The 23,261-nt window shown below is 40.7% G+C and overlaps 1 protein-coding gene across 3 annotated transcripts in view; it reads right to left on the bottom strand.

The window, feature by feature from the left end:
• ssbp4 (single stranded DNA binding protein 4) overlaps positions 1 to 23,261 on the bottom strand; it is a 120,516-nt gene that overhangs the window by 17,748 nt on the left and 79,507 nt on the right. For all 3 annotated transcript variants that reach the window (XM_061780624.1, XM_061780623.1, XM_061780625.1), the window contains exons 5-6: positions 17,164 to 17,253; positions 2,133 to 2,216 (exon numbers count right to left, since the gene is read on the bottom strand). In XM_061780624.1, the coding sequence (XP_061636608.1) occupies positions 2,133 to 2,216; positions 17,164 to 17,253 (174 nt within the window). The remainder of the gene's footprint in view (positions 1 to 2,132; positions 2,217 to 17,163; positions 17,254 to 23,261) is intronic.

The raw sequence follows: 23,261 nt of genomic DNA, 5'->3' as shown, positions 1-23,261 counted from the left end.
AGGTGTGGATGTGAACTACAGCATACTGAGAGCTGTTTCTAATATTGTGTCTCTCTCAAGCAGCTCAATAGCGTAACCTCGATAAGGCAAACGTTCCTGTTCAACTATGAAAATAATTTGTAATCAGTTCATCAATAGTTACTCTTTAAATATTTTGTTGTAGTAATTTTGGAAGTACTGTGTTTTTACATTTTTCTGTATAGTTTATTCCCGTTTCTTTAAAATGTATTTCACATAAAACAGTGGTGACTTGAGATAAGAGTTTAAATTGTTCTCTTCCCATTGAAATGAATGAAAACGCCATTATCCATTCCAGACTCCTGCAGAAAAACAAAAAATGTTTTTGGAATGTGTTTTTAATAAGAAAATAGCACTATCCAAGCGTCAGCCTCACAGTTCTGAGGACCGGGATTCAATCCCCGCCCCGCCTGTGTGGAGTTTGCATGTTCTGCCCGTGCCTGCGTGGGCACAAGTCGCCCAAACGTGCCGCCAAAATAGCACTATGTACTATTTTATTTGATAAAAACATGGACAATTACATAAAAAGTCAAGAATTTCAAAAAATGTTGCCACATTTTTTGTCTTTAATTCAACAGACATTATGCTGCTGCTTCTGGTGTGTACGCCTTGGCCACCAGGGGTCAGTATAATACTTTTATACATGGAGACGGTCACATCTTACTCCTCAGTATGTTGCAGTTTTATTAGTCATTCTTCACAGAGGATAAAGAATATATTACCTGTCTACATGTGTTCCTCCAACGTTTGTGCGCAACTATCCATTGCTTAAAATCACACGTGACACCGATGCTATTCGGGAGCCCGTCTATGGCATTTTGCATTGTTTGTTAGCATTAAGTTTGCATTAAGCTAAATAGACAGTAAGTGGTTATTTTAAACACACAATGTGTAATTATTTTTGTTTGTGTATGTTTAGTTTGACAGTAAATTTCAAACCGGCGTGGCGATAAACAGCTTTAAACCTCTTTTTGAAGAATCATTCACTATTTGCCAAACTGCAGCTTGTTGTGAAGCGAGTTGAGTTCGTTGCCACTACACAGCACTCATATCTCAATTGTTTGCTTGCTCAAAAAAAAATAATGATTTAATTGTTGCAATCCAATTCATTGTGCTGCTCCTTCCATTTTTAATTTTTTTTTGTGAATGCAGAATTTCTGGATATACTTGATTTCATTCAATTGTGCAGATGTATCTAATAATTTGACCAGTATTTTCATCATTTGGAGTTAGGAGGCATTACATACATACTGATAATAAGGCAGAATTTGAGCATTTTCTCAACCATTTAATGTCATAAAAGTTGATCAGAAAATACTAACCTGAGCGATTATCCTTTGGTGTAGGGTGTACAAGAGTGATTTTTCCTTCCCTGTCTGCTTGGAAAATGGTCGCGGCTGACAATCGTGTTAAACGTGTTAAATATTTACGCAAATCCTTATGTGTGTGTGATCAAGTTCATCATGTGTGGGATTTCACATTTAAAAAAAAAAAAAACAGTTAAGATGTAAAAATTCATACAAGTGTACCCCAGAGAATATGTCACTGGAAGTTGAAGACACGCACATTTACAAGCAAATATAGTGCAGGTGCGATAAGTACTGCAGATGACAATGTGATTGCAAACAGTAAACTTGTACACTTGGATCAGAGTAGATCATGATAATAGACGGCTGGTTCCTCAAATTTCCTATGAGACTTCACCAAAAGTGCAAACGCCCACTTTGTCACGTGAGATAATAAGAATTACTTGAGGGTCAAGTGTGAAAAAAACACTGTTGATTTTGTGAAAACGGTAACGGCGTCTTGACTTATTACAACTGTTTTTCTCTGGTCTCGTCTCGTCCGTGACCAACTTGTGGTGGGTTTATGCGCGAGGAGACATGCCGTGTTGCAATATTAATGCTCCACTGATGGACTCCGGAATGGCGAGTGCCTGTCCGAGGTGGGAGAGAAGCCCCCCCTTGATGCATCTCCGCCCCTTACAGGCCAGCCCTCCGCTGCTAAATTATTCATCCCGTACGCTGTCCTGGATGCTGGTTGTCCCGAGCCAGCGAGAGAATGAGTGTGTGAATAAGGAAGTGTGCGTGCGTGCGTGTGCTTGTCTGTCTTACCTGTCCATGAGGGCCCATCATGGGATTGCTGGGGTTGTGTGGGGGAGGCTGTGTATGAGGGGAAGGCTGAGATCCTGGGGGACCCTGGAGAAGAACACACATGGTTATGTCAATAAAGATCAAGACTAAATAGCAACTATTAGAGACGGATTCTATAGGTTGCACATTTTTTGTTGTATGCTGGAAATAAAAAGTCGACACACCCCTGTTCAAATGCCAGGTTTTTGTAATATAAATAATTAGACTACGATAAGTTATTTGAAAACTTTTTTCCACCGTTAGTGTGACCTATACCCTGTACAATTTAATTGCAATTATTATTATATTTTAATCTTTTTGAGAGGGGACGTAAAAATAAACAACTGAAATAATGTGGTTGCGCAAGTGTGCACACCCTTTTATATGAAAATCAGAATCATATTTATTTTCCAAGTGTGTAAAAAACACACACGGGATTTGTCTCCGTTAGTTAGAGTCGCTCTAGTATGATAAGAGACAACCATTTTGACACAAAAAAAAAGAAAACTTTTTGTTAAATGGGAGTCAGCACATACTTGCCATCATTTAAAGTATCTTTGATGAATCCCAAATACATTTCATCTGTTCTCGTAGGCTTTTCCTGACATTTGCATTTTTTTGCTTTCTAGCAAAAGCTTGAAGGTTTTGTGCTAACAGCGACTGCTATTTCGAACAGTTGAAAATAATTTCCACTTTGTCTAAGGCAGCAGTTCCAGCTGAAAAATAAAGCAGCCCCAAAGCATGATGCTGCCACCACCACGCTCCACTGTAGGGATGATGTTCTTTTGGTGATGAGTGTTGTGATTGCGCAAAACAATTGCTTTCATCGAACCATAACGCATTTTACCACACGTTTGAGCTTTTGTTATGGTCCGATGAGACCAAGTCTAATTTTTTTATATCACAAAAACCTGGCATTTGAAATGAGGTGTGTAGACTTTTTTTTTTTTTTGCCATTGTACTCGATTTAATACCGTTTTTCCAGTGCACAGTACCTGCCTGCTCTGCTCGGTTGCAACATAGTACTGCGTGAAACTGCGAAAACCATACCGCACTGAAGACATCAGTCAGAACCAGACCACTGACAAACAAAAAAATGGAAGAGGAACAAGGATCTCCTGTACTAGATTTACTTCGCAACAGTTGGTAAGGACGAGACACATTTTGTTCAGAAGGAAACTGAAGGCTGAGGGCTGGTGTCACGGTGACCGACTGGTTAGCACATCTGCCTCGCAGTTCTGTGCCTGCGTGGGTACTCCGGTTTCCTCCCACATCCCAAAAACATGCACGGTAGGTTAATTGCAGACTCTAAATTGCCCATAGGTGTGAATGTGAGTGCGAATGGTTCTTTGTTTATATGTGCCCCACGATTGGCTGGCAACCAGTTCAGGGTGCACCCCGCTTGTCACCCCAACGTAGCTTGGATAGGCTCCAGCACCCCTGCGACCCTAGTCAGGATAAGCGGGATCGAAAATGGATGGATGGATGGAAACTGAGGGCAACAAGAAAATGAAGAAAAATATAAACTGCGGAGTGGAGACTTGAAGTATAATGCCGCAGTGTCCAGAGCTGAGGCAGAATATGCTAACGTTAGCATGTGTGAGTTTATTTATTTTTTGTCATTTAAAGTGAATTACAATTTCTTAAGACTGAAAAAAAAACACTAGGAACCACCAAGAGCTGTCATTTTGTCATTGTATTGCTTTAGACTAACTACTTATTTACCTACATACTTATTATTTACTTATAATAAACATTAAGCCGCATCGAAACATACAGTTGTTTGCAACTACATGGAACCTAGCGTACGTAACAAGATTCCCCTTCCTACTTTAATCAGTATTTTGACATCACAAGCTGCAACCAGGTGATAAGTCATTAGTGTTTTAACACCGTTAAATAAACAACAGTCCGCATCCAACTCTGGAGCATCAGTATGGAGAAGCAGGATCACCCCAAGCTGGAGCGGCCTTATCTGTACCTCTGTCAAGCACTCAGCTATCAGGTGGCATTACAGGTGTGTGTGTGTGGTTAAGTGTGTGTGTCTGTGTGTGTGTGTTTACGTGCGTGTTTAAGTGGGTGTGTGTGCATGTGTGCGTGCGTGTGTCTGTTTATGAGTGTTCTCCTCAAGTGTTGTGGTTCGTGCATGCAGGCATGCTCCAACAGGTGTATATCTAACATCACACCGAAAAGCCAAAAGGATTATGGGATTACTTGCAATATAACCTGAGAAACATGCACTTATACACATGCTCTTTCTCTCTCTCTCACACACACACACACACGCACGCACGCACGCACGCACGCACATACGGACGTGTTCCGTAATTGTGCCGCCATGCAAATCAGAAAGAAAAACACACATTGTCACTGAGGTAGAGATGATTGTTTTCCTTTACTAATTTAACATGTGTTTGTTTTAAATATGTGCAGTAGGAAATTGACCTGATTAATACAAGGATTATTCCCCTTGCAGTAGTTTTTTTGAAGAATACCAATTACGCGATTCACTCTTTTTTTCAGTCTTGTGTATAATACAAAAACTCACTACATGAATCCATCCATTTTTGATTGAATTTTTCCTGCTTCGGGTTACAGGTGAGCTGGAGCCTATCCCAGCTGACTATGGGGCGAGAGGCGGAATACAGCCTGTACTGGAAGCCTGCTAATTGCAGGACACATAAAGGCAGGCAACCAAGTATCCACACACTCACATTCACACTTATGGAGAATTTAAAGCCATACTGCCCAACTATAATTTTACAACATTTAAAACAAGGTAGAAACGAATATGGTGAAGTCCCACTAGCTACATGCAAGAATCTTCTTGATTCCATTAGAGAAGAAATTATAAATTGAATTATTGTCCATGTAGTTGTAATTTGCTTGAATCTACTGACTGCGATCGACGTCCTGTTTTGTTTTGTTTTATCTGTAAAGTATTAATTTAGTATCTTTCATTACGTTGTTTTGTCTTTGGCTATGTGTTAAATGTCCTGAGCCCCCACCCAATAAGCTTTTGACTAGCTTCTATGAGATGTTTCTTTTCACATGCTGTGTGGTATACTTCCGTATATACTGGTGCTGATGTGAGTGCAACTGTATTGCTTCAAATGTGAAGAAACAGAAACAGACCTTATTATAATGGAAGTCAAATATTTTACACCAACTACCACCGGAAAAAAATATTTAGCTCCCCAAATACCACAAATGCCAAAATACAATTCATCAAAAACAAGACCGAGTTTTCAATCCTAAAAAGATTTACTATTATTGTAAGCCACTGTAAAATTACATTGAAAAATCGACTTTATCCCTCCCATTCCGTTATTGTTACATAAATGAAAATTTACCAGCGAAAGGCTGCTGCATGTGATCAGAGACTTGGTGAAGCAACATGTGGCTCATTACCCAAGGCTATTCTTGTACGCTCTGCTCAGAGTGACTGGAAATTTTTTTCATGCTAGGTGTAAGTGTGACAGCAGTATAAGTAAGAAGACCTTGTATACTGCATTCCACATGTTTGTACCATGCAATTTCTCCTTTTTTCGCAAGAATACAACTAGCAAGACAACTCTGGCGGTTTTCCAGCATTTATTACAGTAAAGTAATATAGAAACCAGCAATGCCCCGGTGTACATAACGACGTGTGCCACTGTCATGATTTGATATTGCAATTTATGGATCAAGGAGGGAGGGAGTCAGTGGGTGCTGCAAGTTAGCCTGCCTGAGTGACACCTTGAAAGGAGTCACTCTGCATAAAGGAGCTTTGACTTTTGAAAGATAGGATAAGCTCAAACTACGCTGCTCAGTAGCAAAGAGCAAGTCTACAGGTTGCCCCCTCCAAAAAAAAAAAAAAAAAATCACTCTTTGACTGCCCAGTATTCATATATTTTTCTTTCTGTTTCAGGTGCCCCCCACAATAATGGCAAATGTACAATTAACTTTTCTAAAAAGAGAATTTGTCACAAAGTGCTGCTAGAAGTAAAACCTGTCAAAAGTGAAAAGATAATTTAGAAGACAGTTTCACAGGAATCCACCAATGTGACGCACCACTGCTCGCATCAGTGTTAAATTTGAAGTAGGGATGCGTCGATGCTGATACCAGTATCAGTATCGGTACCAGGATCGGTATCGGTGCCCTTACTATTATTTTCTGTACTTGTAAAAACGCTCCGATACTACGACACCCGATACCAGCCTGTCATATACTGGTACTATCCTATTCCATCCTCTCTGAGTATGCAGTGTGCAGTTAGGCAGTTAGCAAACAGTTCGTCAGGCTGTTAACAAAATAGAAAATAAAATAAAAAATCACACATATTTAAGTTAACACATAGCTTCATCTTCCAAATGCCTGCTAGATTCATCCTAACACATAATGTGAAATGTTTTTGCTTTTTTATCAAATGTCTGCATGCGTGCAACACACTGCCCCTCCCAAGAAAGTGGAATAGCAATATTCCATGTGGAAGTATTATATTTAAGTGGCACTTATGCCATGTTCAATAGTTAAAGTTTTTGTTTTTGAAAGTTATTTAATTAAAATAAAACACATTATCATCAAGATGTAATGGCATTGTCAATTGAGCATTGGTACTTGGTTCCGGCGAGTACTCAAATCTCAGTACTCAGTCTGAAAAACGTGGTATCGGTGCATCCCTACTTTGAAGCAGATGGAACTATTCAATATGTCCATAAGCAACGTTTTGCAAGACCTTGGACATCCACCAGCCCAGCAACAGAAGAACAATCGATAGAAATGCTCTTCCGCTCCCCAAAGAAATCGTTACGACAATCTGGTCGTGGGATAGAAATCACAAAATCGAGCATTTAACACATGTTGACGCGAGCACATTGCGCAGGAATCAGTAGACTAGAGGGGGGGGGGGGAAGAAGTTTTCTTTTATGCTATTAAATGATCTGTAATATAACATTGCTTTCTTTCATTTAACTCATTAAGTTTGTATCGTGATGGCCACTCTTAATTTTTTTGGGATACCCTGCAGAGTCAAAAAATATACATAGCCACCAAGGAAAGAAATGCAGGTGCTTCCTCTCGCCTCCCCTGTTGACTTTCACTCTGTCGTGAGACAAGTGTGGTGAAGCCGCTTATTAAGCAGACAAACAGCACTCTGTCGGCCTGAAATCTATCCCTGTGTTATGAAAATGTTGGTTTAGTTGGACATGCGGCGGAGTCTGAATGTGTTGGCGCAGTAGTGACTCGTGTGTGTCTGTGTGTTTTGGGGTGGTTAACACCTGCTGTCCTGGCCCACTCTGTCTCTCAGCAGGTTCACACTGGGGCTAATGCAGCACGAGCTGCGCCTGACCTCAGAGGTTATTGTGGTTGTTGCCAAGCCAGCCATCCAGCCAGCGTGTGTGTGTGTGTGTGTGTCTAACAAGAGACCCCTGCAGGGTCTGGCTGCACTGACCCAGATGCAGCTTCTCCTCTATATACTCACACAGGCTAGTTTTCCTCACTTAGGAGGAACCTGCGTTGATATTTTCCTGCTTCATGCCTGGCTCCAACAGTCTCCTTTAATAATTCACTGTATAATCTGAAAAGGAGCTATTTTATCCCCACAATCACAGTTCGGTAGCGTGCCTTGTGGGGATAATATGATGAACACACATGCACACGCATGCTTTACAATCCTCATCATACAATATGTTAGTGAATTATTAAATTCAAATTATATTCGAATGTGTTTAAGGTGTGAACTGCCCCTGATGTACAATGAAACAGTGACGTTCGTTGACTTTTTGGGATCTCAAAACTATGTTTCCATCAAAAAAAAATAGGTGAATACTGTAATATATTCATTACAGGGTCAAACTGTCACCACCATAGAACATTCATCAACTGGACATGAGGTGTTTTAAATACAAATGTAACATTTTTGAACAACCATACAAGTGTAGAACTATCAATCCATTTTCTATAGTGCTTGTACTCCTTAGGGTTGTGGGTGAGCCGGAGCCTTTCCCAGCTGACTTGGTGAGAGGATGGGTATACCCTGGACTGGTCGCCAGTCAATCACAGGGCACATATAGAAAACCTTCCGTTCACACTCAAATTCACTCCTATGGACAATTTAATTCGACGAAAAGTATGTCAGAAAAGTGTGGTCAATGATTCTTGACATCCCATTATCACCTTACACACCCTGATACATCTGGGATACTATGTTAGAAGCCAACAAATTTGCAGGTCGACTTAAATTCCCCCCGTTCGGTACCTGACACGCAGGAAGTTGGGAAAAAGAGTGAGGCTGAGATGGCCTCTGTAAAAACATATCATTGACTTTTCTTCAACTTCTAGGGTATATTCTTTTCTTTTCTTTTCGCGTTCTCTAGTTTGAAAAAGTGTTGCAAAAACACTCGCACAATGAATCCATCATTTCATGCTAGTTGAAATTAGGCTTCACGTGATATGCTGAGCTTTTTCAGGCTTTTTATCACCCACTGTACAGACTTATCAAGACAACTTTCTTTCTGTCCCCTTAAATGGGGGTGGAGGTGGGGGGGAGTAGCCTCTGTGTAAACAGATTCATGCCCCCACAGCATGAAGAGTAGCCCGCACACACACATACTCTTCCCCCATAATGTGCCATAATGGAGCGCAGTGCCTCGGCTGGCTGGGCCTCTGCGGGCCTTCCTGCCATTACATGTGAATGGGCCGGCATACGGCATTTATGACCGCACTGTCCCCTCCACAGGTCCCCGCAGAAAAAGAACACTTCAACTGTCACAGAGGTGCACGCGGGCCAACACTGTGTGTGTGTGTTTGTGTAGGAGCGCCCAGGAGTGGATGAAGGGGTGGGGGAGGGACATGGGGAGCGTTAAATGAAGCAATTAATAAAATCATTTTCTAGCCGGCTAAGGAGATAACAGCTTGGCACGGGACCACAAAAGCATAAACACAGCCCCCTCGCCTTGCCAAACACTCCTTTAGGCTCAAGGAAGACCCGCAGCAGCATTCCTGTTTGGTGGCTCTAACTCGGACGCCACTAGAGGGCAGTGTGTAGCTGCAGTCGAGTAGCAGGAACACACACAGACACACGCACGCGCACACACAAACACACGCGCACAGAGTGAGAATACAAAGCAGCCTGCATCACTGAACACAACAAACAAAGCCAGGAGGAACAGCCTGCACACGCGCGCGCGCGCACACACACACACACACACACATACACACACAAGCACATTGTCACTCCTTGCTAACATTCCAGAGAGCTCTCCAGCTAGCTGACAATATACGTATATAGCACGGTGACAAGATGACAACAGGCTATCATGGCTGACTGAGACATTAAACATGATAGAACGGCAGCAAGTCGTCCGTGTCAATTGGGCAGCACAAAGGACGAGCGGGAACCGAGGAAGTTTTGGGTTCGAGTCTCAATTTGAGCTCCCAAACATGTATGATAGGTTCATTGAAGATCATGTAAGCCACAGGTGTCAAACTGGTGGCCCGGGGACCAGATCTGGCCCGCCACATCATTTTATCTGGCCCGCGAAAGCAAATCAAAATTGCTAATTGTGTTTTGGTGTAATAACATTTTGTTACCAATCCCGCTTTGAAAGTAAATGTAACTGTTGAAAAACTTTTTTATAGGCTTCTGAATTCAAAACTGGTTATTCATTGTGTTGTGTATACTGTATTTAATTATATGAGGTCATCTTTCATTTATATTGGTTAGAATTGCTGTCATGGAAATTTATCAGAGCAGACTGACTCATGTGATTAGATGTCTATCTAATGGCTTTACACATAGTGAAGCAGCATGCGGCTCATTTCCCAAATGTTGTTTTTATACTCTCTGTTACAAGTAACTGTCAATAATTGTATGTTTGTGATCACGTGGCGACTGCTGTTTAGTATAAGTGTGACAGGCACTGCCATGTTAGTCAGAAGACTTTGTATACTGCATTCTGTACACTGCTCTGTGCACTTTCAGCCCCTTAACTACTCAAATGACGATTTTCCTAGAGAGTAATTGGCCGTTTAACTCACAAAATGCCCGACAATTATTTGCACTGCCCGCCACAATAACTGCCAAATAACGAGGTGAGAAAGTTGCCATTTTCTTTACTTGCAATTAAGTAGCTTGGACTATACAAAAGTATTACCATGTCAAAGCCAGAAAGCTAGGCAGTGCTGCAGTGTTGTTGAATGCGCAGACTAGCATAAGCTAACAGTGGCATCCGCATTAGCAGTAGCACATGAATACACTGTACAGTAATCTCATGTGAATACCGAGCCTGAGTAATTGGTCAGTGATTCTTAAACTGTGGTACACATACAAATAATGGTATGTGGGCTCCTTCTACTGGTGTACAAAAGAATCACTGAATTAAATGCTCAAATTTGACATCATGCTACAGTGGCTTAAAGTTGTTTTTTTTTTTATATCCAGTCGAGTACCTTTGTTGAGTACAGGTCAGTTGTATTTAACTATTAAGTACAAAGCATTTGCATTTCTGGCGGCACGGTGGACGATTGGTTAGCACATCTGCCTGATAGGGATAGGCTCCAGCACGTTCGCAACCCTTGTGAGGATAAGCGGTACAGAAAACGGATGGATGGACATTTGTATTTCATCTTTTGGAACTGTTTGTTTTCAAACATTTCATTATTATGTGTAATACGTTTTCATTGAATCATTATTTGAGTTCAGTGTTGATCTTCAAACTGTGCATTTATGTTATAGTGGCTTACAATGAATATACTATTAGGAATCAAACCTAGCCTTGTTTTTGATAAACAAGCCTTGCCTTCAGTCAGACTCCTGCTTCCCCGTGATCATGAACAGGACAAGAGCTATAGAAAAGAAAAGTCTATTGACGTCTGAGGCAAAGGCTAGCGTCATATCTGATGGTTACCTAGAGTGAACACCATCAAGAACGGTAAGAAGAAAATGTTTCAAGTGCTCGTCATTCTTCGAAATCCCTGAGGAAGAATCGCTAGGTGTCACTTTTGTGGCAAGACAAGCAGCACTGATAAGAGTCAAGTTTGGTCCCATTCCCTGTGGGTTTGATGTGGAAGCCAGTGCCACCTTTTTGGCCTGTTTCCCCCCTCACAGTATTTGGACTGCAACTTTACAGGGATTTCCCCGAAACTCTAGAGCAGATGACCGTGTATTGTCTCTGCAAAGTTGTAGTAGATTTATACATCAGGAACTAGGACTCTTTCGGAGAACCATTGTGTGTTTGGACCAAGGGAACTGCCTGAGAGAACATCCAGAGCTGAGATTTGAACACCAAACCTTACAACCAAGAGGCAGATGTGCTAATCACTAGTCCACCGTGCTGCTTTTTCGGGTTTAAGTTTAGGAAGTGATAGATCTCTTAAAATTCAAGAACACTCATCCAGACAAATCAATTGAAAATCATGAAGGGGAACGCAAACGTACTGTATTGATCAGCGTTTTCAGCAATTTCATTCTCAAATTATTGTGATTTTTGTTTGTTTCCTTTTTCAAATTGTCACGTTTTGAAATATTTCTACAGCATTCATTTCTTCAGAAATTGATTTTCTAGTTGCTTTTTACTAGCTTTTTCCCCCCTATTCATCAAATTCAAATCAATTGAAAACACCTAGTGCAGAAATCAGAAATCATTCAAAATGTATCGGATTTTTGACACGAACGCTACAATTTTGACTTTTTTTTTTTTTTACTTTTTGACTGTGACAGTTAATAAACAACACGAGCGAGCATTCCGAGTGGATTATTTAGTGGTGCGACGAATCAGAGCCGATGTGCGCCTTTTACTTTTTGGGAAAAAGCAGGTGGCTTTCTAATTCGCCACGTGCTCGCCACGCGTCCGCTTTGAACAGCCTCTTGAATTTGTCTTTGATACTTGTGTCGCTTGTTCTTAAATGTGTCACCAAACTTAATCCTCTTGTTGGGCTTCGTCCCGGAAGCTCTGCAATTATCTGTGTGCTAAAAAACCCTACCGCTCTAGACTCTTGGATCAGTTTTTTGGGGCAAGAGGAGACATACCGTTGTGGTCCAAAGAGCCTGCCCGCCCCGTCCTGACACGTCCATGAGGTGCTTGACTGCAGATCAGAGGATCAACCCAATGTAGGTATTAATCTCAAATTATTTGCACTGTCATTCAGGTTTTTAAAGCGCGCCTTCATTCTGCTTTGATGAATGACCCCAGTTTTCCCTTTAATACGGACGGGATTTGCAAATGGACGAAAGCTTCAGGATTTCACTTAATTGGTTCGGAAAAAAATCTATATATTTACTACAAATAATGCATCATTCTTCATCTAACTATGACAGCGATGTACAGTGACAGGCAGAACATGCTCTTCCCCTAGATGGCACAAGGTACAATTCATCTGTGTGTCCACCTGTTGCCATTCGTACAACAAACTAAACGGGCCCAGATTTCACACAAAGGCTGGAAAACATTGGACTAAACCACAGGGAGTTGAAATATTGAATTGGTCTCCTCTACAAATGTTCCACATTGCGGAGTGTATGTCTATGGGGAAATTCATCCCAAAGGTGCTTGATGGGGTTGAGGTCAGGGTTCGGTCTTTTACACCAACCTCATCCAAGCATCCCTTTGCTGACGTTAAATTGACAGGTTAATTCAGCAGTTCGGCTTCTAGCGACTATATGGGAAAATTGAAAAACAATGATCGATGAAGATGAATGTTCAGAACTCCTGTTTCCATGCCAGTGTCATACAGGTCAGAATACTGCTGGACAAAGAAGTTCTGCCGCAGGGTGACTGTAGCCCACAGTTAATTGCGCACACAATCCACAGAATTCTTTCAGATCAATTAATGGACAATAATGCCAATGCATACCAAAAACACTGGTGAAAAAGTCTCTTGGTGCCTTTGTGTGCTCTTATCCTCCTCCTCCTCCTGCTGCTATCATTAATTTGCTCTCCCCTCCTCGCCATCTCCCTTCTGCCTGTCCTCCCCAGAGGGCCGTGATGCAGCAGTGATGGACTTTGCCTGGGAGGGGAGGGGGTTTATATACCTGACGTGTACACTGTTTGGACCCTTGCACCGTCTCCTTGTCTTGTTTTCAGTTTGCGCATCTCATCTATCTACTGTTTGTATGCAGCAGGTGGCACGTACCGCCGCTGCCCCTCACCCTTGCCTCACTCACAAACAAAGTTAGGCTCGCCTATGTTAATTACCTCGCAAACGCAGTGGGGAAGGCAAATAAGAAAACTGCTCACGAGTCGGCGAGTGAGCGTAGGTCACCGAAGCAGCATGTTTGCGAAAAGAAGTCCTCTTACAAGAATAACATCACATCCCAATGTTTAGATGGATAAAGTGAGAGTTTAGCAGGAATCAGAGGAAAAATCTCCCCCTTTCAAAAGCGAGAGTAGTGCGAAAGGCTGGCAACCGCAGTAGCCATTACTTCACCAGGGAGTGAATGTCAGCTAGTCAAGAATACAAGCGTGTACGCTTTCAGCTCCAGTTTCAGCTATGTCATACTCAAACTACCGCACAGTAGTGTGCGTCTGTGTTTGTCATTTAGAAGTTTCAAGAGGGGCACGGAGATTTTCGCCTGTGTCGACTTCAAGCGTGTGATAATAAATCTCTCCTTTTGTTTCAGACCACTTCTTTCTGTGGTGAATAAGGTACTGCTTATGTATTCTTCTTTCTTTTTTTTCAACTTTTCCAATCTTTTTCACAAAACACTTATTGGCAATTTATCGCTGCTTACTCAAGAATTTTTGGCTTTAATAATAATTATATATATATATATATATGTATATATATACTGCGATTGGCTGGCAACCAGTTCAGGGTGTACCCCGCCTCCTGCCCGATGACAGCTGAAAATGGATGGATGGATGTATATATATATATATATATATATATATAAAAAATGCAATTATAATGTCGTCAATTATCCATGGGTTTTCGCTAGTCACGGTCCAGTCCGGTCCCTATCCCCCGCTAATAGCAGGGATCCACTGTACATACATAATAATAACTAGATAATACAATTTCTGACTAATTAAATGCTGACGATCTGAGACTGAGCTAAAACGTTTTTTGAAGTTTACTGAAATGTGAGAATCTGAGATATGAAATTGAAAAAAATATGCTAACTAGAGAAAGCAATTTTTCCAAAAATATGAATGTTGAAGAGCTGAGGCTGATTCAAAATGTAAAACTATTGAAATGTGAGAGATTGAAAAATGAAAGTAATAATAATAACTTGGGAATGCAATCGCTGAAGAAATGGCATGTTGAAATGTAGTAAAATGAGACAATCGGGAAAATGAAAGAACCAATAAAGTAATGATAATAACTAGAGAATCTAATTAACTAATAATAAATGGTTTCCTATGAAATGTGATCTATAGAAAACTCATGCTTATTTACTAATAACAACAGAAGCATGTGAAATTCATGTGTTTGATGTTTTCTCTGCAAGTTGTTGCGGGCGAGTGAAACCAGACAATGAAGACTGAAAAATGTGGTCACGCTTGAAATAAATCCATCCATTCCTCTTGTTCCTCCCTGCATCCCCACTGCCATCCTGTCTGTCTGCCTGTCTTTCTGTCTGTCTGTCTAGCTGTCATGCGCACAAGGTCTATTTATGGCACGTCGTGTCACTCACGCAACACCACCACATAGCTTTCTCCCTGCCTGCGCACTGCTCATACATCATTAACATTCTGCGCGACCCTGACACGCACGCACGCACGCACACACATTTTACATCCTTGAGCACATGGATATGCATGCAAATGGCTGTGTTGCACACGGTACACATGTCTACAGAAATATTCCGTAATTGTGTTTGTCCTCTTGTTTGGATGTTGGAATGAAGGATCAGTGTAATAATTTAATTATGACGTAATTCAAGTATCATGTTCTTGTGTATTAAAGTTAGTCCAAATAATGTTTTGATTCCATATATCAATTTCATTTAGTTTATGTAATGGTTTCTTTTCAAATGGACAGTACACAAATTTAATGTAATTAGGATGATTATTAAACATTTATATTAATAATAATTATTATTATAAATGTAATTTTTTAATTAATTTATTCTATTGTCAATTTAATTTAGATAATTCATGTTCATGTTGTATATCTAATAAATATCCATCCTTTTACATCACAGTTTTTAAGTTATAACAATTCATTTATAATTTATTAATTTGCTTAATTGTCAATCTAATTCATACTTATTTTTTCATTTGTTTTTAGTTACAAAAACAAACTATAAACAATTAAATTATTCCATCTTTAATTAAAGCCACATTATTTAAAATTTAAGTATCCATTTAAAATTTATTTTATACACAGTTAGTTTTTCTTCATAACCGATCTATATTGTAATTCATTTCATTAAAGAATTTTATTGCCAAATTTATATTCATTGTTCAAGTTTGGGATCAGTTTTTTTTTTTTTAACAAAAAGCATCTTTTTTAAATGAAGATAACATTAAATTGATCAGAAATACAGTGTAGACATTGTTAATGGAGTGTTTTTTTTTTAAGGACATTTCTTTGTGACCTTCAATCTTTTCAATGGCCGATCCAATGTTGTGTTTTCATGGAAAACATAAAACTGACTGGATGGCAACAAATCTTTAAACAGCAGTGTATGTATACGGTATATTTCAATTATAACACGATTTAAGATGACAGTGTGTGTGTGCGCCGTCATGCTTCATTACTGAAAGGGTCATTAAAGTTGTGCTCAAGGACACCGCCATGAGACAAATGGCCATGAAACATGAATGCTGCGCTCAATGTCGGTTTTGTTTGTTAAGTAACATTTAGGGATGCCTTCGTTCCAATACATGACAATATTATAAAACCTCCATTTCCAAACTAGTTGGATGTGGGTCAAAGTAAAGCGAGCTGAAAAGGCTTGCGTGCGTACAAACTAGGGAGAGTGTGTGTGTGCGTGTTTGAGAGAGAGAGAGAGAGAGAGAGAGAGAGAGAGAGAGAGACCCTGTAGAAAGTCTTCAGAGAAAAGTGATGACAGGAGGAATTAGTAAAGCAACACGAACCAGGGAGAACAGTCTCCTCTCTGTCCACCTTCACTGAAAATTTAAAGGCCGCAATGGCTATTTGAGCTACAAAGAGAAACGAAAAGGCTACAAAGTGCATGAGGAGTCAAAAAGCGGGCCGCGTGACATATGGGCGGGGGGCAGTGGGACAGAGAAGGGCGCACATCTGGACAAGGATTAGGACAGCTAAAGAGGCTAACAAAAAGGAGGAGGAGACAGAAAGATGGGTTTAAGGGTAGTCAAGGGAGATGACAGCGTCTTACATACAGTACAAACTAAATCATGTGAAAATATCAAGCTTCCTGATGTATACTTTATGCAATAATATTCACTAAAGAACGTATTTTCCAAACAAATGAATGACACTAAGATCAAATGAATGAATGAATGCAGAAAAGATGACACTGCGCTGTGAAATACAGCTTAAATGTATTGAAATGTGAGGAATGCAAAAATGGAAGAAAACTTTTTATAAAGAAATAACTAGAGAATGCAGTTTATGTAGAAATAAATGTGTGTTTTGAAAGGTGAAAATTTGAAAAGTCAAAGAAAAAATAGAAACTAGAAAATCCAATTTATGGAGAAATGATAATAATAACGCAGTAATAACTACAGAATGCAATTTCTGGACAAATAACCGTTGAAGGACTGATGCTGTGCTGAAATTGTGTAGAAATATATGGAAATGTAAGAATATGAATAACATAAGAAAATGTAACACGAACAATGATGACTTGAGAAACTCTAGAGAAATGAATGCTGAAGATCTGAGACTGAGCAAAAATGATAATCAGAGAATGCTATTTGTAGGCCAACAAGCAGAATGTAAATCTGAGAATAAAAAAAAAACAATAATAAAAAAAAAATTAAAAAAACTGAATTTAACTGTTTTTGCAGATGTTGAAAGCAAGGAAGATTGTACAAATATATATATATATATATATATATATATATACATGCAAAAGCAAAATTAATTTCTGGTCCTTACTTGAAAGAATCCCGGTGGCATGGGTCCTCCCGGCATGCCATCGTTGGGCGGCATGTTGCCCATCACTGGACTGGGGGCAGCGGCCGCACTCTGGAAAACACACAAGGGACACACGTTGAGCCACAAAGTCAAACTTCTACGGCTCTGATATGACAATAGTTTACAGTTTTTTCGAGAATTGGTTATTTATCTTTTGTTCCTCCACCTCATTTAAAACAAAATGGTTATATTTAATTGTAAATAATAATAAGTAGTAATAATAGTTGATATATCGTAAATAATGAAATAAAAATGTAAATTCATTCACACACACACACAAATATATATATACAGTGCAATTTTGTATTAAATAATTTGTTAATCTAATTCAATTATAAATAATGAAATAAATTAGAATCAATGATTTTATTATCGAAATGAACTTTTACATATTTTGCATCTATTTATTCATTTTTTATTTCTTTTACTCATTGCTCGCATTCAAATAATTGTTAAATAACGTATCACAAAAGATACCCCCAAAAATAAATAAACAGCTTTACCTTACATACAAATTTCCCAATTTTGTATTTTCTTCCAAACAGTTGGTTAATTAATTATAATTAAATAAATCCTGAAAAATAAAAAATGTATATATTTATATTTATATTTTTTTCATATTTTACTTATCTTTTTCCGATATTTTGCATACGCATTTAGACATCTTTTAATAACCCTATCTACAAATGACCTAGCCATTTAAAAAAAAAAAAGTTTTCCCACCCCTGCTCTAAATTAATGTCAACTAGTCCACTTGTGTTACTATTCCATTGTAACCTTTAGGCCAGAATACACTATATGAGCGATTTTCAGTGTCTAGTATAGTAATACACACACAAAAAATGTAATATTCAATCTGTGCATAATGTTACAGTGGCGTAACGTTTTTTTTGTTTTTTTAAAAAAATCCAGTACAGTTCATTTGTAAAGTACAGTGTAGTTGTATTTAACTTTGAAGTTTAATACATTTGCCTTCTTTCTTTCTTTCTTTTTTTTTTTTTTTTTTTTAAACTGTTCATGGAACACTGAAGAGCTAAGAATTATTTTAGGTGTTACTTGGATTAAAAAGTTTGAGAACCACCGCGATACATGAAGCTTCTCAGAATTTCGGGGACCTCCCTTACGTGGGTGTCATCATTTCTGGCGTTATTTGTATTGGGTCTGACTATCCTGTTTGTCTCAATTGTTCAGGCTATTGAGGCACGTCCCGCCCTGCTATGTCTTCCACGGGTTTGTCTTGGACGCGTCGTGACATCCGAGGACGCCAATAACAGACTTTGCTTTGCTTCGGTGGAATGAGTCACTTTGTTTCATGTTCTCTCACGAAAATACCCCGAGACGTGACACGCCGCTAACCTCAACCTGGCCCTAATAGAACGCCTAATTGTTGGCGTTTTGGGGGGTAGCGGGAGGGAGGAAAGCTGCCTAAAAACACAACCGACATACCCGAGCGCATGATCTACAACAGAAGGAAAGAACTTAAGTGAATAAAAAGTATAACACAATGTAGAAAAGCCCACTTTAGCCTCCAAAGAGGACTTAAAGGATCAGGACGTTCACTATTTGATTTTTCTACTGTGCGTGTGTCTGTATATGCGCAAGAAGTGTACAAGGCTGCACACACGACGCAGGTGAAGCCAAAGCAGCAGCAGCAGCAGCAGCAGCAGCAAAATGCCCCCTTCTCCTAGTTGCCATGACAACCCCGACCTCAGCTCCTGCACTCCAGCGCCCATTAAAACCCTCAGGCCGTCAATCAACAGCAGGGCCGGGGTGGCGGAGGGAAAGCGAGGGAGTGAGGGGGAACGAGAGAAAAAATAAAAATGAAGAGAAGCGAAAAGCAATGCGAGATGCAGTCAGACGGAGCCCTGTTGTCCACCGTTATCGCCTCCGTTCTGTCGCCGACGTACAAACATGTAAAACCGCGCTAATAAACATTGAATAAAGTATCTTAAAGCGACTTTAGCGTACCCTGTTGCTATGCCTTAGTTGTGAATGTTGAAGTATTTTATTCCAGTCTCCACTTTTCTGCAGCAAAACTGTTTTCAGCCCCTTCCCAAAAGTCTCCTCTTGACTAAAACACACAGCGACCCTGTTGCTGTGCCTTAGTTCTGGACTCTGCAGTATTATACTTCACAGTCTCCACTTTTAGCCCTTTTTCATTCTGCCCTCAGTCTCTTTTCGAATAACACACATGCTAATCTTTGCTAATTCATCTAGATTAACTCGAGAATGCAACTGCTGATAAAATATCTGATTAATCTAGGCTTAATCTTCCTGTTGCTGTGCCTTAGTTCTGGATGTCACAGTATTGTACTCCACAGTCTCCACATGAGAATATTTTCTTCTTCTGCCCTTAGTCTCCGCTTGAATAAAAACTGCAGCTAACCACATTGCTCTGCCATTATACTCCACAGTCTCCACTTTGTTACAGCAGACTGTTTTTTTGCTGCCCTTAGTCTCCTCTTGAATCACACGAGGCTGACCCTGTTGCTGTGCCTTAGCACTGGACGCAAAAATATTATACTCGACACACCCAACCTTTCTGCAACACGTTGCTTTCTTGATGCCCTTTGTCTCCTTTTGAATAATATACAGTGCATACAAATTGTAGTTGACCCTGTTTCAAGTGAATTAGTTCTGGATGGGCGGCACGGTGGACGACGGGTTAGCGCGTCAGCCTCACAGTTCTGAGGACCCGGGTTCAATCCCCGGCCACGCCTGTGTGGAGTTTGCATGTTCTATGTGGGTTTTCTCTGGGCACTCCAGTTTCCTCCCACATCCCAAAAACATGCATGAATTGGAGACTCTAAATTGCCCGTAGGTGCGAATGGTTGTTTGTACGTGCCCTGCGATTGGCTGGCAACCAGTTCAGGGTGTACCCCGCCTCCTGCCCAATGTTAGCAGAAGGCCATTTTCTTCATCAATACTTTTAGGCTGTTTCTCTCGACTCTCAGTCTCCTCTTGAATAAAGTGTCTCATGACAACAAACAAATTAAACTCTGCGTGGTGTTTACCAACTTTTTTGTTGAATTGAAATCTAACCTCCAATAACAAGCCAGTTCTGTGTTGCGCAGAACCAGAAAGAGACTTTTAGCATAAGCTGCTAAACAGGGAAAATACGCTTCCATTCCATTCCATGCATGCTTTTATCTCACAAAAAGCAAAGTCGCAGTACTTTTTTTGACGACAGTGACCATTTGTGGAGTTCACATGGTCACACTGAAGCTAATGTGAGTAATAGCGGCAGATGAGGATAGATGTAACACTTTGACAAGTCTGACTCATTTTGGGTTAAAAGTGGGAAAACAGACAGTTCCGTCTGCGGTTTTGATCGTTCTCTCTAACAACAGAGGGGCCGCTGTCATTTGGCCCCTTGGTTAGTGAAGCTCTTCAGCTCCGTGCCAATGGCTACTTTGCCTGCCAGGCTGGCTGGATGGCCCTCAGACAGTGAATGAGCGGCTGTATCAGTGCGGGGATCAGACCGACGCTTCCAGGGAGTAATGGATCCACTGTTATCTGGTTCCAAACAAGCAGACCGACACGCTCCTACGACTACCTGCTGACCACTAACAACACTGCTGATGGTTCAGCAAGTGTCTCTATGAATATGTTTTCCATCTCCACACATAACGGTTGAAATTGCTGTTTTTGAGTCTCCATAACCTCACAAACCTCATCACTACCGTCATCACCACTAGTCCCTTCCCGGGGACCCTCTCTCATGACCCTCCTTCACCTCCTCTTCCCTAAACCACAAGTGGTCCAATAAGTCTGTCAGTGGAGGCGATCCCACGATGATAAGCAGAGACGAGAGTGTGTGACGGTGCAACAGACGGCACACAGCAAGGGAGAGATCTGTGACACAAAAAAGAAAGTAGCCGCTCTGTGGCGCCTTCCACCTAACAGGGCCCTGCTAAGACCTGGAGGCCAAGAGAGAGGGCACTATCTGGGAAGGATCTAGAATGCCATCCATTTTTTTGTATCGCTTATCCTCACTAGGGTCGTGGGCGTGCTCGAACCTATCGCAGCTGACTCTGGGCGAGAGGAGGGGTGACACCCTGATCTAGAATGTTCCCTCGCTATATTGCGGTTGATCGTTCACGCCCCCACTATATTGTGTTTTTTTTAAACAACCGTTTTTTGATGTCTATTAACAGGATCGAGTGTTGCCTGGAGATAAGAGGGATCGAACCTACGATTTATTTGCGATACAAACATCTTAGGGCATTACAGAATGAGCACAAAAAAAAAAAAAAAAAAAAAAAAAAAAACGCAAAAACGGTGAATAACTGAATAACGAACCACAAAAAGGGATTCACTGTACCCCCCTTCCCCCTTGGAGCACATTGATTCAATACCCAGTTGATGAAGTAATTACACACATACATTCAAACAATGAGATAAAAAGGGAAACAGTGACATGGCTGCTTGCCAGTAAACTTTATATTGATTAGGGCGGTTGACTGCAGAATACACAACACAAGACACATACAATGGAGGTGAGCTTTTGTAACACCCAAGTGGGATCCAATGGATTTGTGCTTTTGGGCGTCCACCAAAGACTTTTTTTTTTTTATTCGAGAGCATGTTCACATAGCCTTCCAAATGTCAAGGGAATGTCATCTTCAATAGCTTTCAAATAGGGAGCGGAACCATCTCTGAAAACTTAAAAACTTCAGTCAAAATGGCTGCCACACACCTCGCTGTGAGAATTGTCTGATTTCTCCCGGCCAATCACACTTCGATGAATATTAGGAATCTTCATTACACACGTTTTTAAAGTAAAATAAAGAATACACAGTTTAACTTCTTTTTACACATGGATAACCGTTAATGCAATGCAGCAAGCCTCCCTCTCCACTCCTCCTTCATCGCTTCATCCTAGGGTAAGTAGTTTAGGTTTTTTATTTTAGTTTTATTACACACTGGTGTAGCGGACACGTCATGAAAAGATGACACCCAGCACCCCAGTCTCCGGCGAGACTCACTCTTCCCACGAGATAGATGACCACAGAGTGACGAGACGTAACTTCACATACAGACGCTAAGTGAATCACCAGCCATGATCAGCAGAAGCAAGACACAGACATTTGCTTTGTCATGCCGACGCTAAGTGAATTACCAGAACCCGGAGCATCAAAGCGGAGACCAAAGATACCTAGGTCGCACTAGAACGCCGAATTAATTAACTACCACCACCAGCCAGGCTGGAGGATTTCACCAACAAAGGTTCAAATATAATTTGCTTAAATGGTTATAACACTGCAACACTACTGCTATTCATCGGTTTGTTAGAATTTGGCTAAACAGACTTATCTAGAGCACAGCTATGTGGTTGGTTTAAATACATGTGTAATTCTCTTTTAAACAGCTTGAAGGTTCGTTTTTTGTTCACTATCAGCCAAACTGCTCCTTGTTGTGAAGTGAGTTGAGTTCACTGCCACGATACAGCCCTCATGTCGCAAATCGTTGCTCGCCAATAATTGGACGAATGAACGCTTGTTTCTTGAAAAAGTTTGGTCACTCGTATCTCAAGGCACCACTGTATACTGATATCGTTTTTAAATTGCTAAAATTAAAACAAATATTTCAATAGGAGGCGGCACGGTGGACGACTGGTGAGAGCATCTGCCTCACAGTTCTGAGGACTGTTGTTCAATCCGCGGCCCCGCCTCTGTGGAGTTTGCATGTTCTCCCCGTGCCTCCGTGGGTTTTTTCCGGGTACTCCGGTTTCCTCCCACATCCCAAAAACATGCACGGTAGGTTGATTGAAGTCTCTAAATTGCCCGTAGGTGTGAATGTGAGTGTGAATGGTTGTTTGTTTCTGTGTGCCCTGCGATTGGCTGGCTACCAGTTCAGGGTGTACCCCGCCTCCTGCCCGAAGATAGCTGGGATAGGCTCCAGCACGCCCGCGACCCTTGTGAGGATAAGCGGCTTTGGAAAATGGATGGATGGATGGATGGATGGATGGATTTAAATAGGATGCAGAATTCTCTTTAAATAGTGAACATGACATGAATTCCAATCAACTGAGTAAAACAGGTATTGATGTCAGTTCA

The sequence above is a fragment of the Phyllopteryx taeniolatus genome, chromosome 7, assembly GCF_024500385.1.
Source record: "Phyllopteryx taeniolatus isolate TA_2022b chromosome 7, UOR_Ptae_1.2, whole genome shotgun sequence".
Classification (NCBI taxonomy): domain Eukaryota; kingdom Metazoa; phylum Chordata; class Actinopteri; order Syngnathiformes; family Syngnathidae; genus Phyllopteryx; species Phyllopteryx taeniolatus.
The sequence above is the reverse complement of the archived record's forward strand: the minus strand, read 5'-3'. Positions and strand labels throughout refer to the sequence as shown.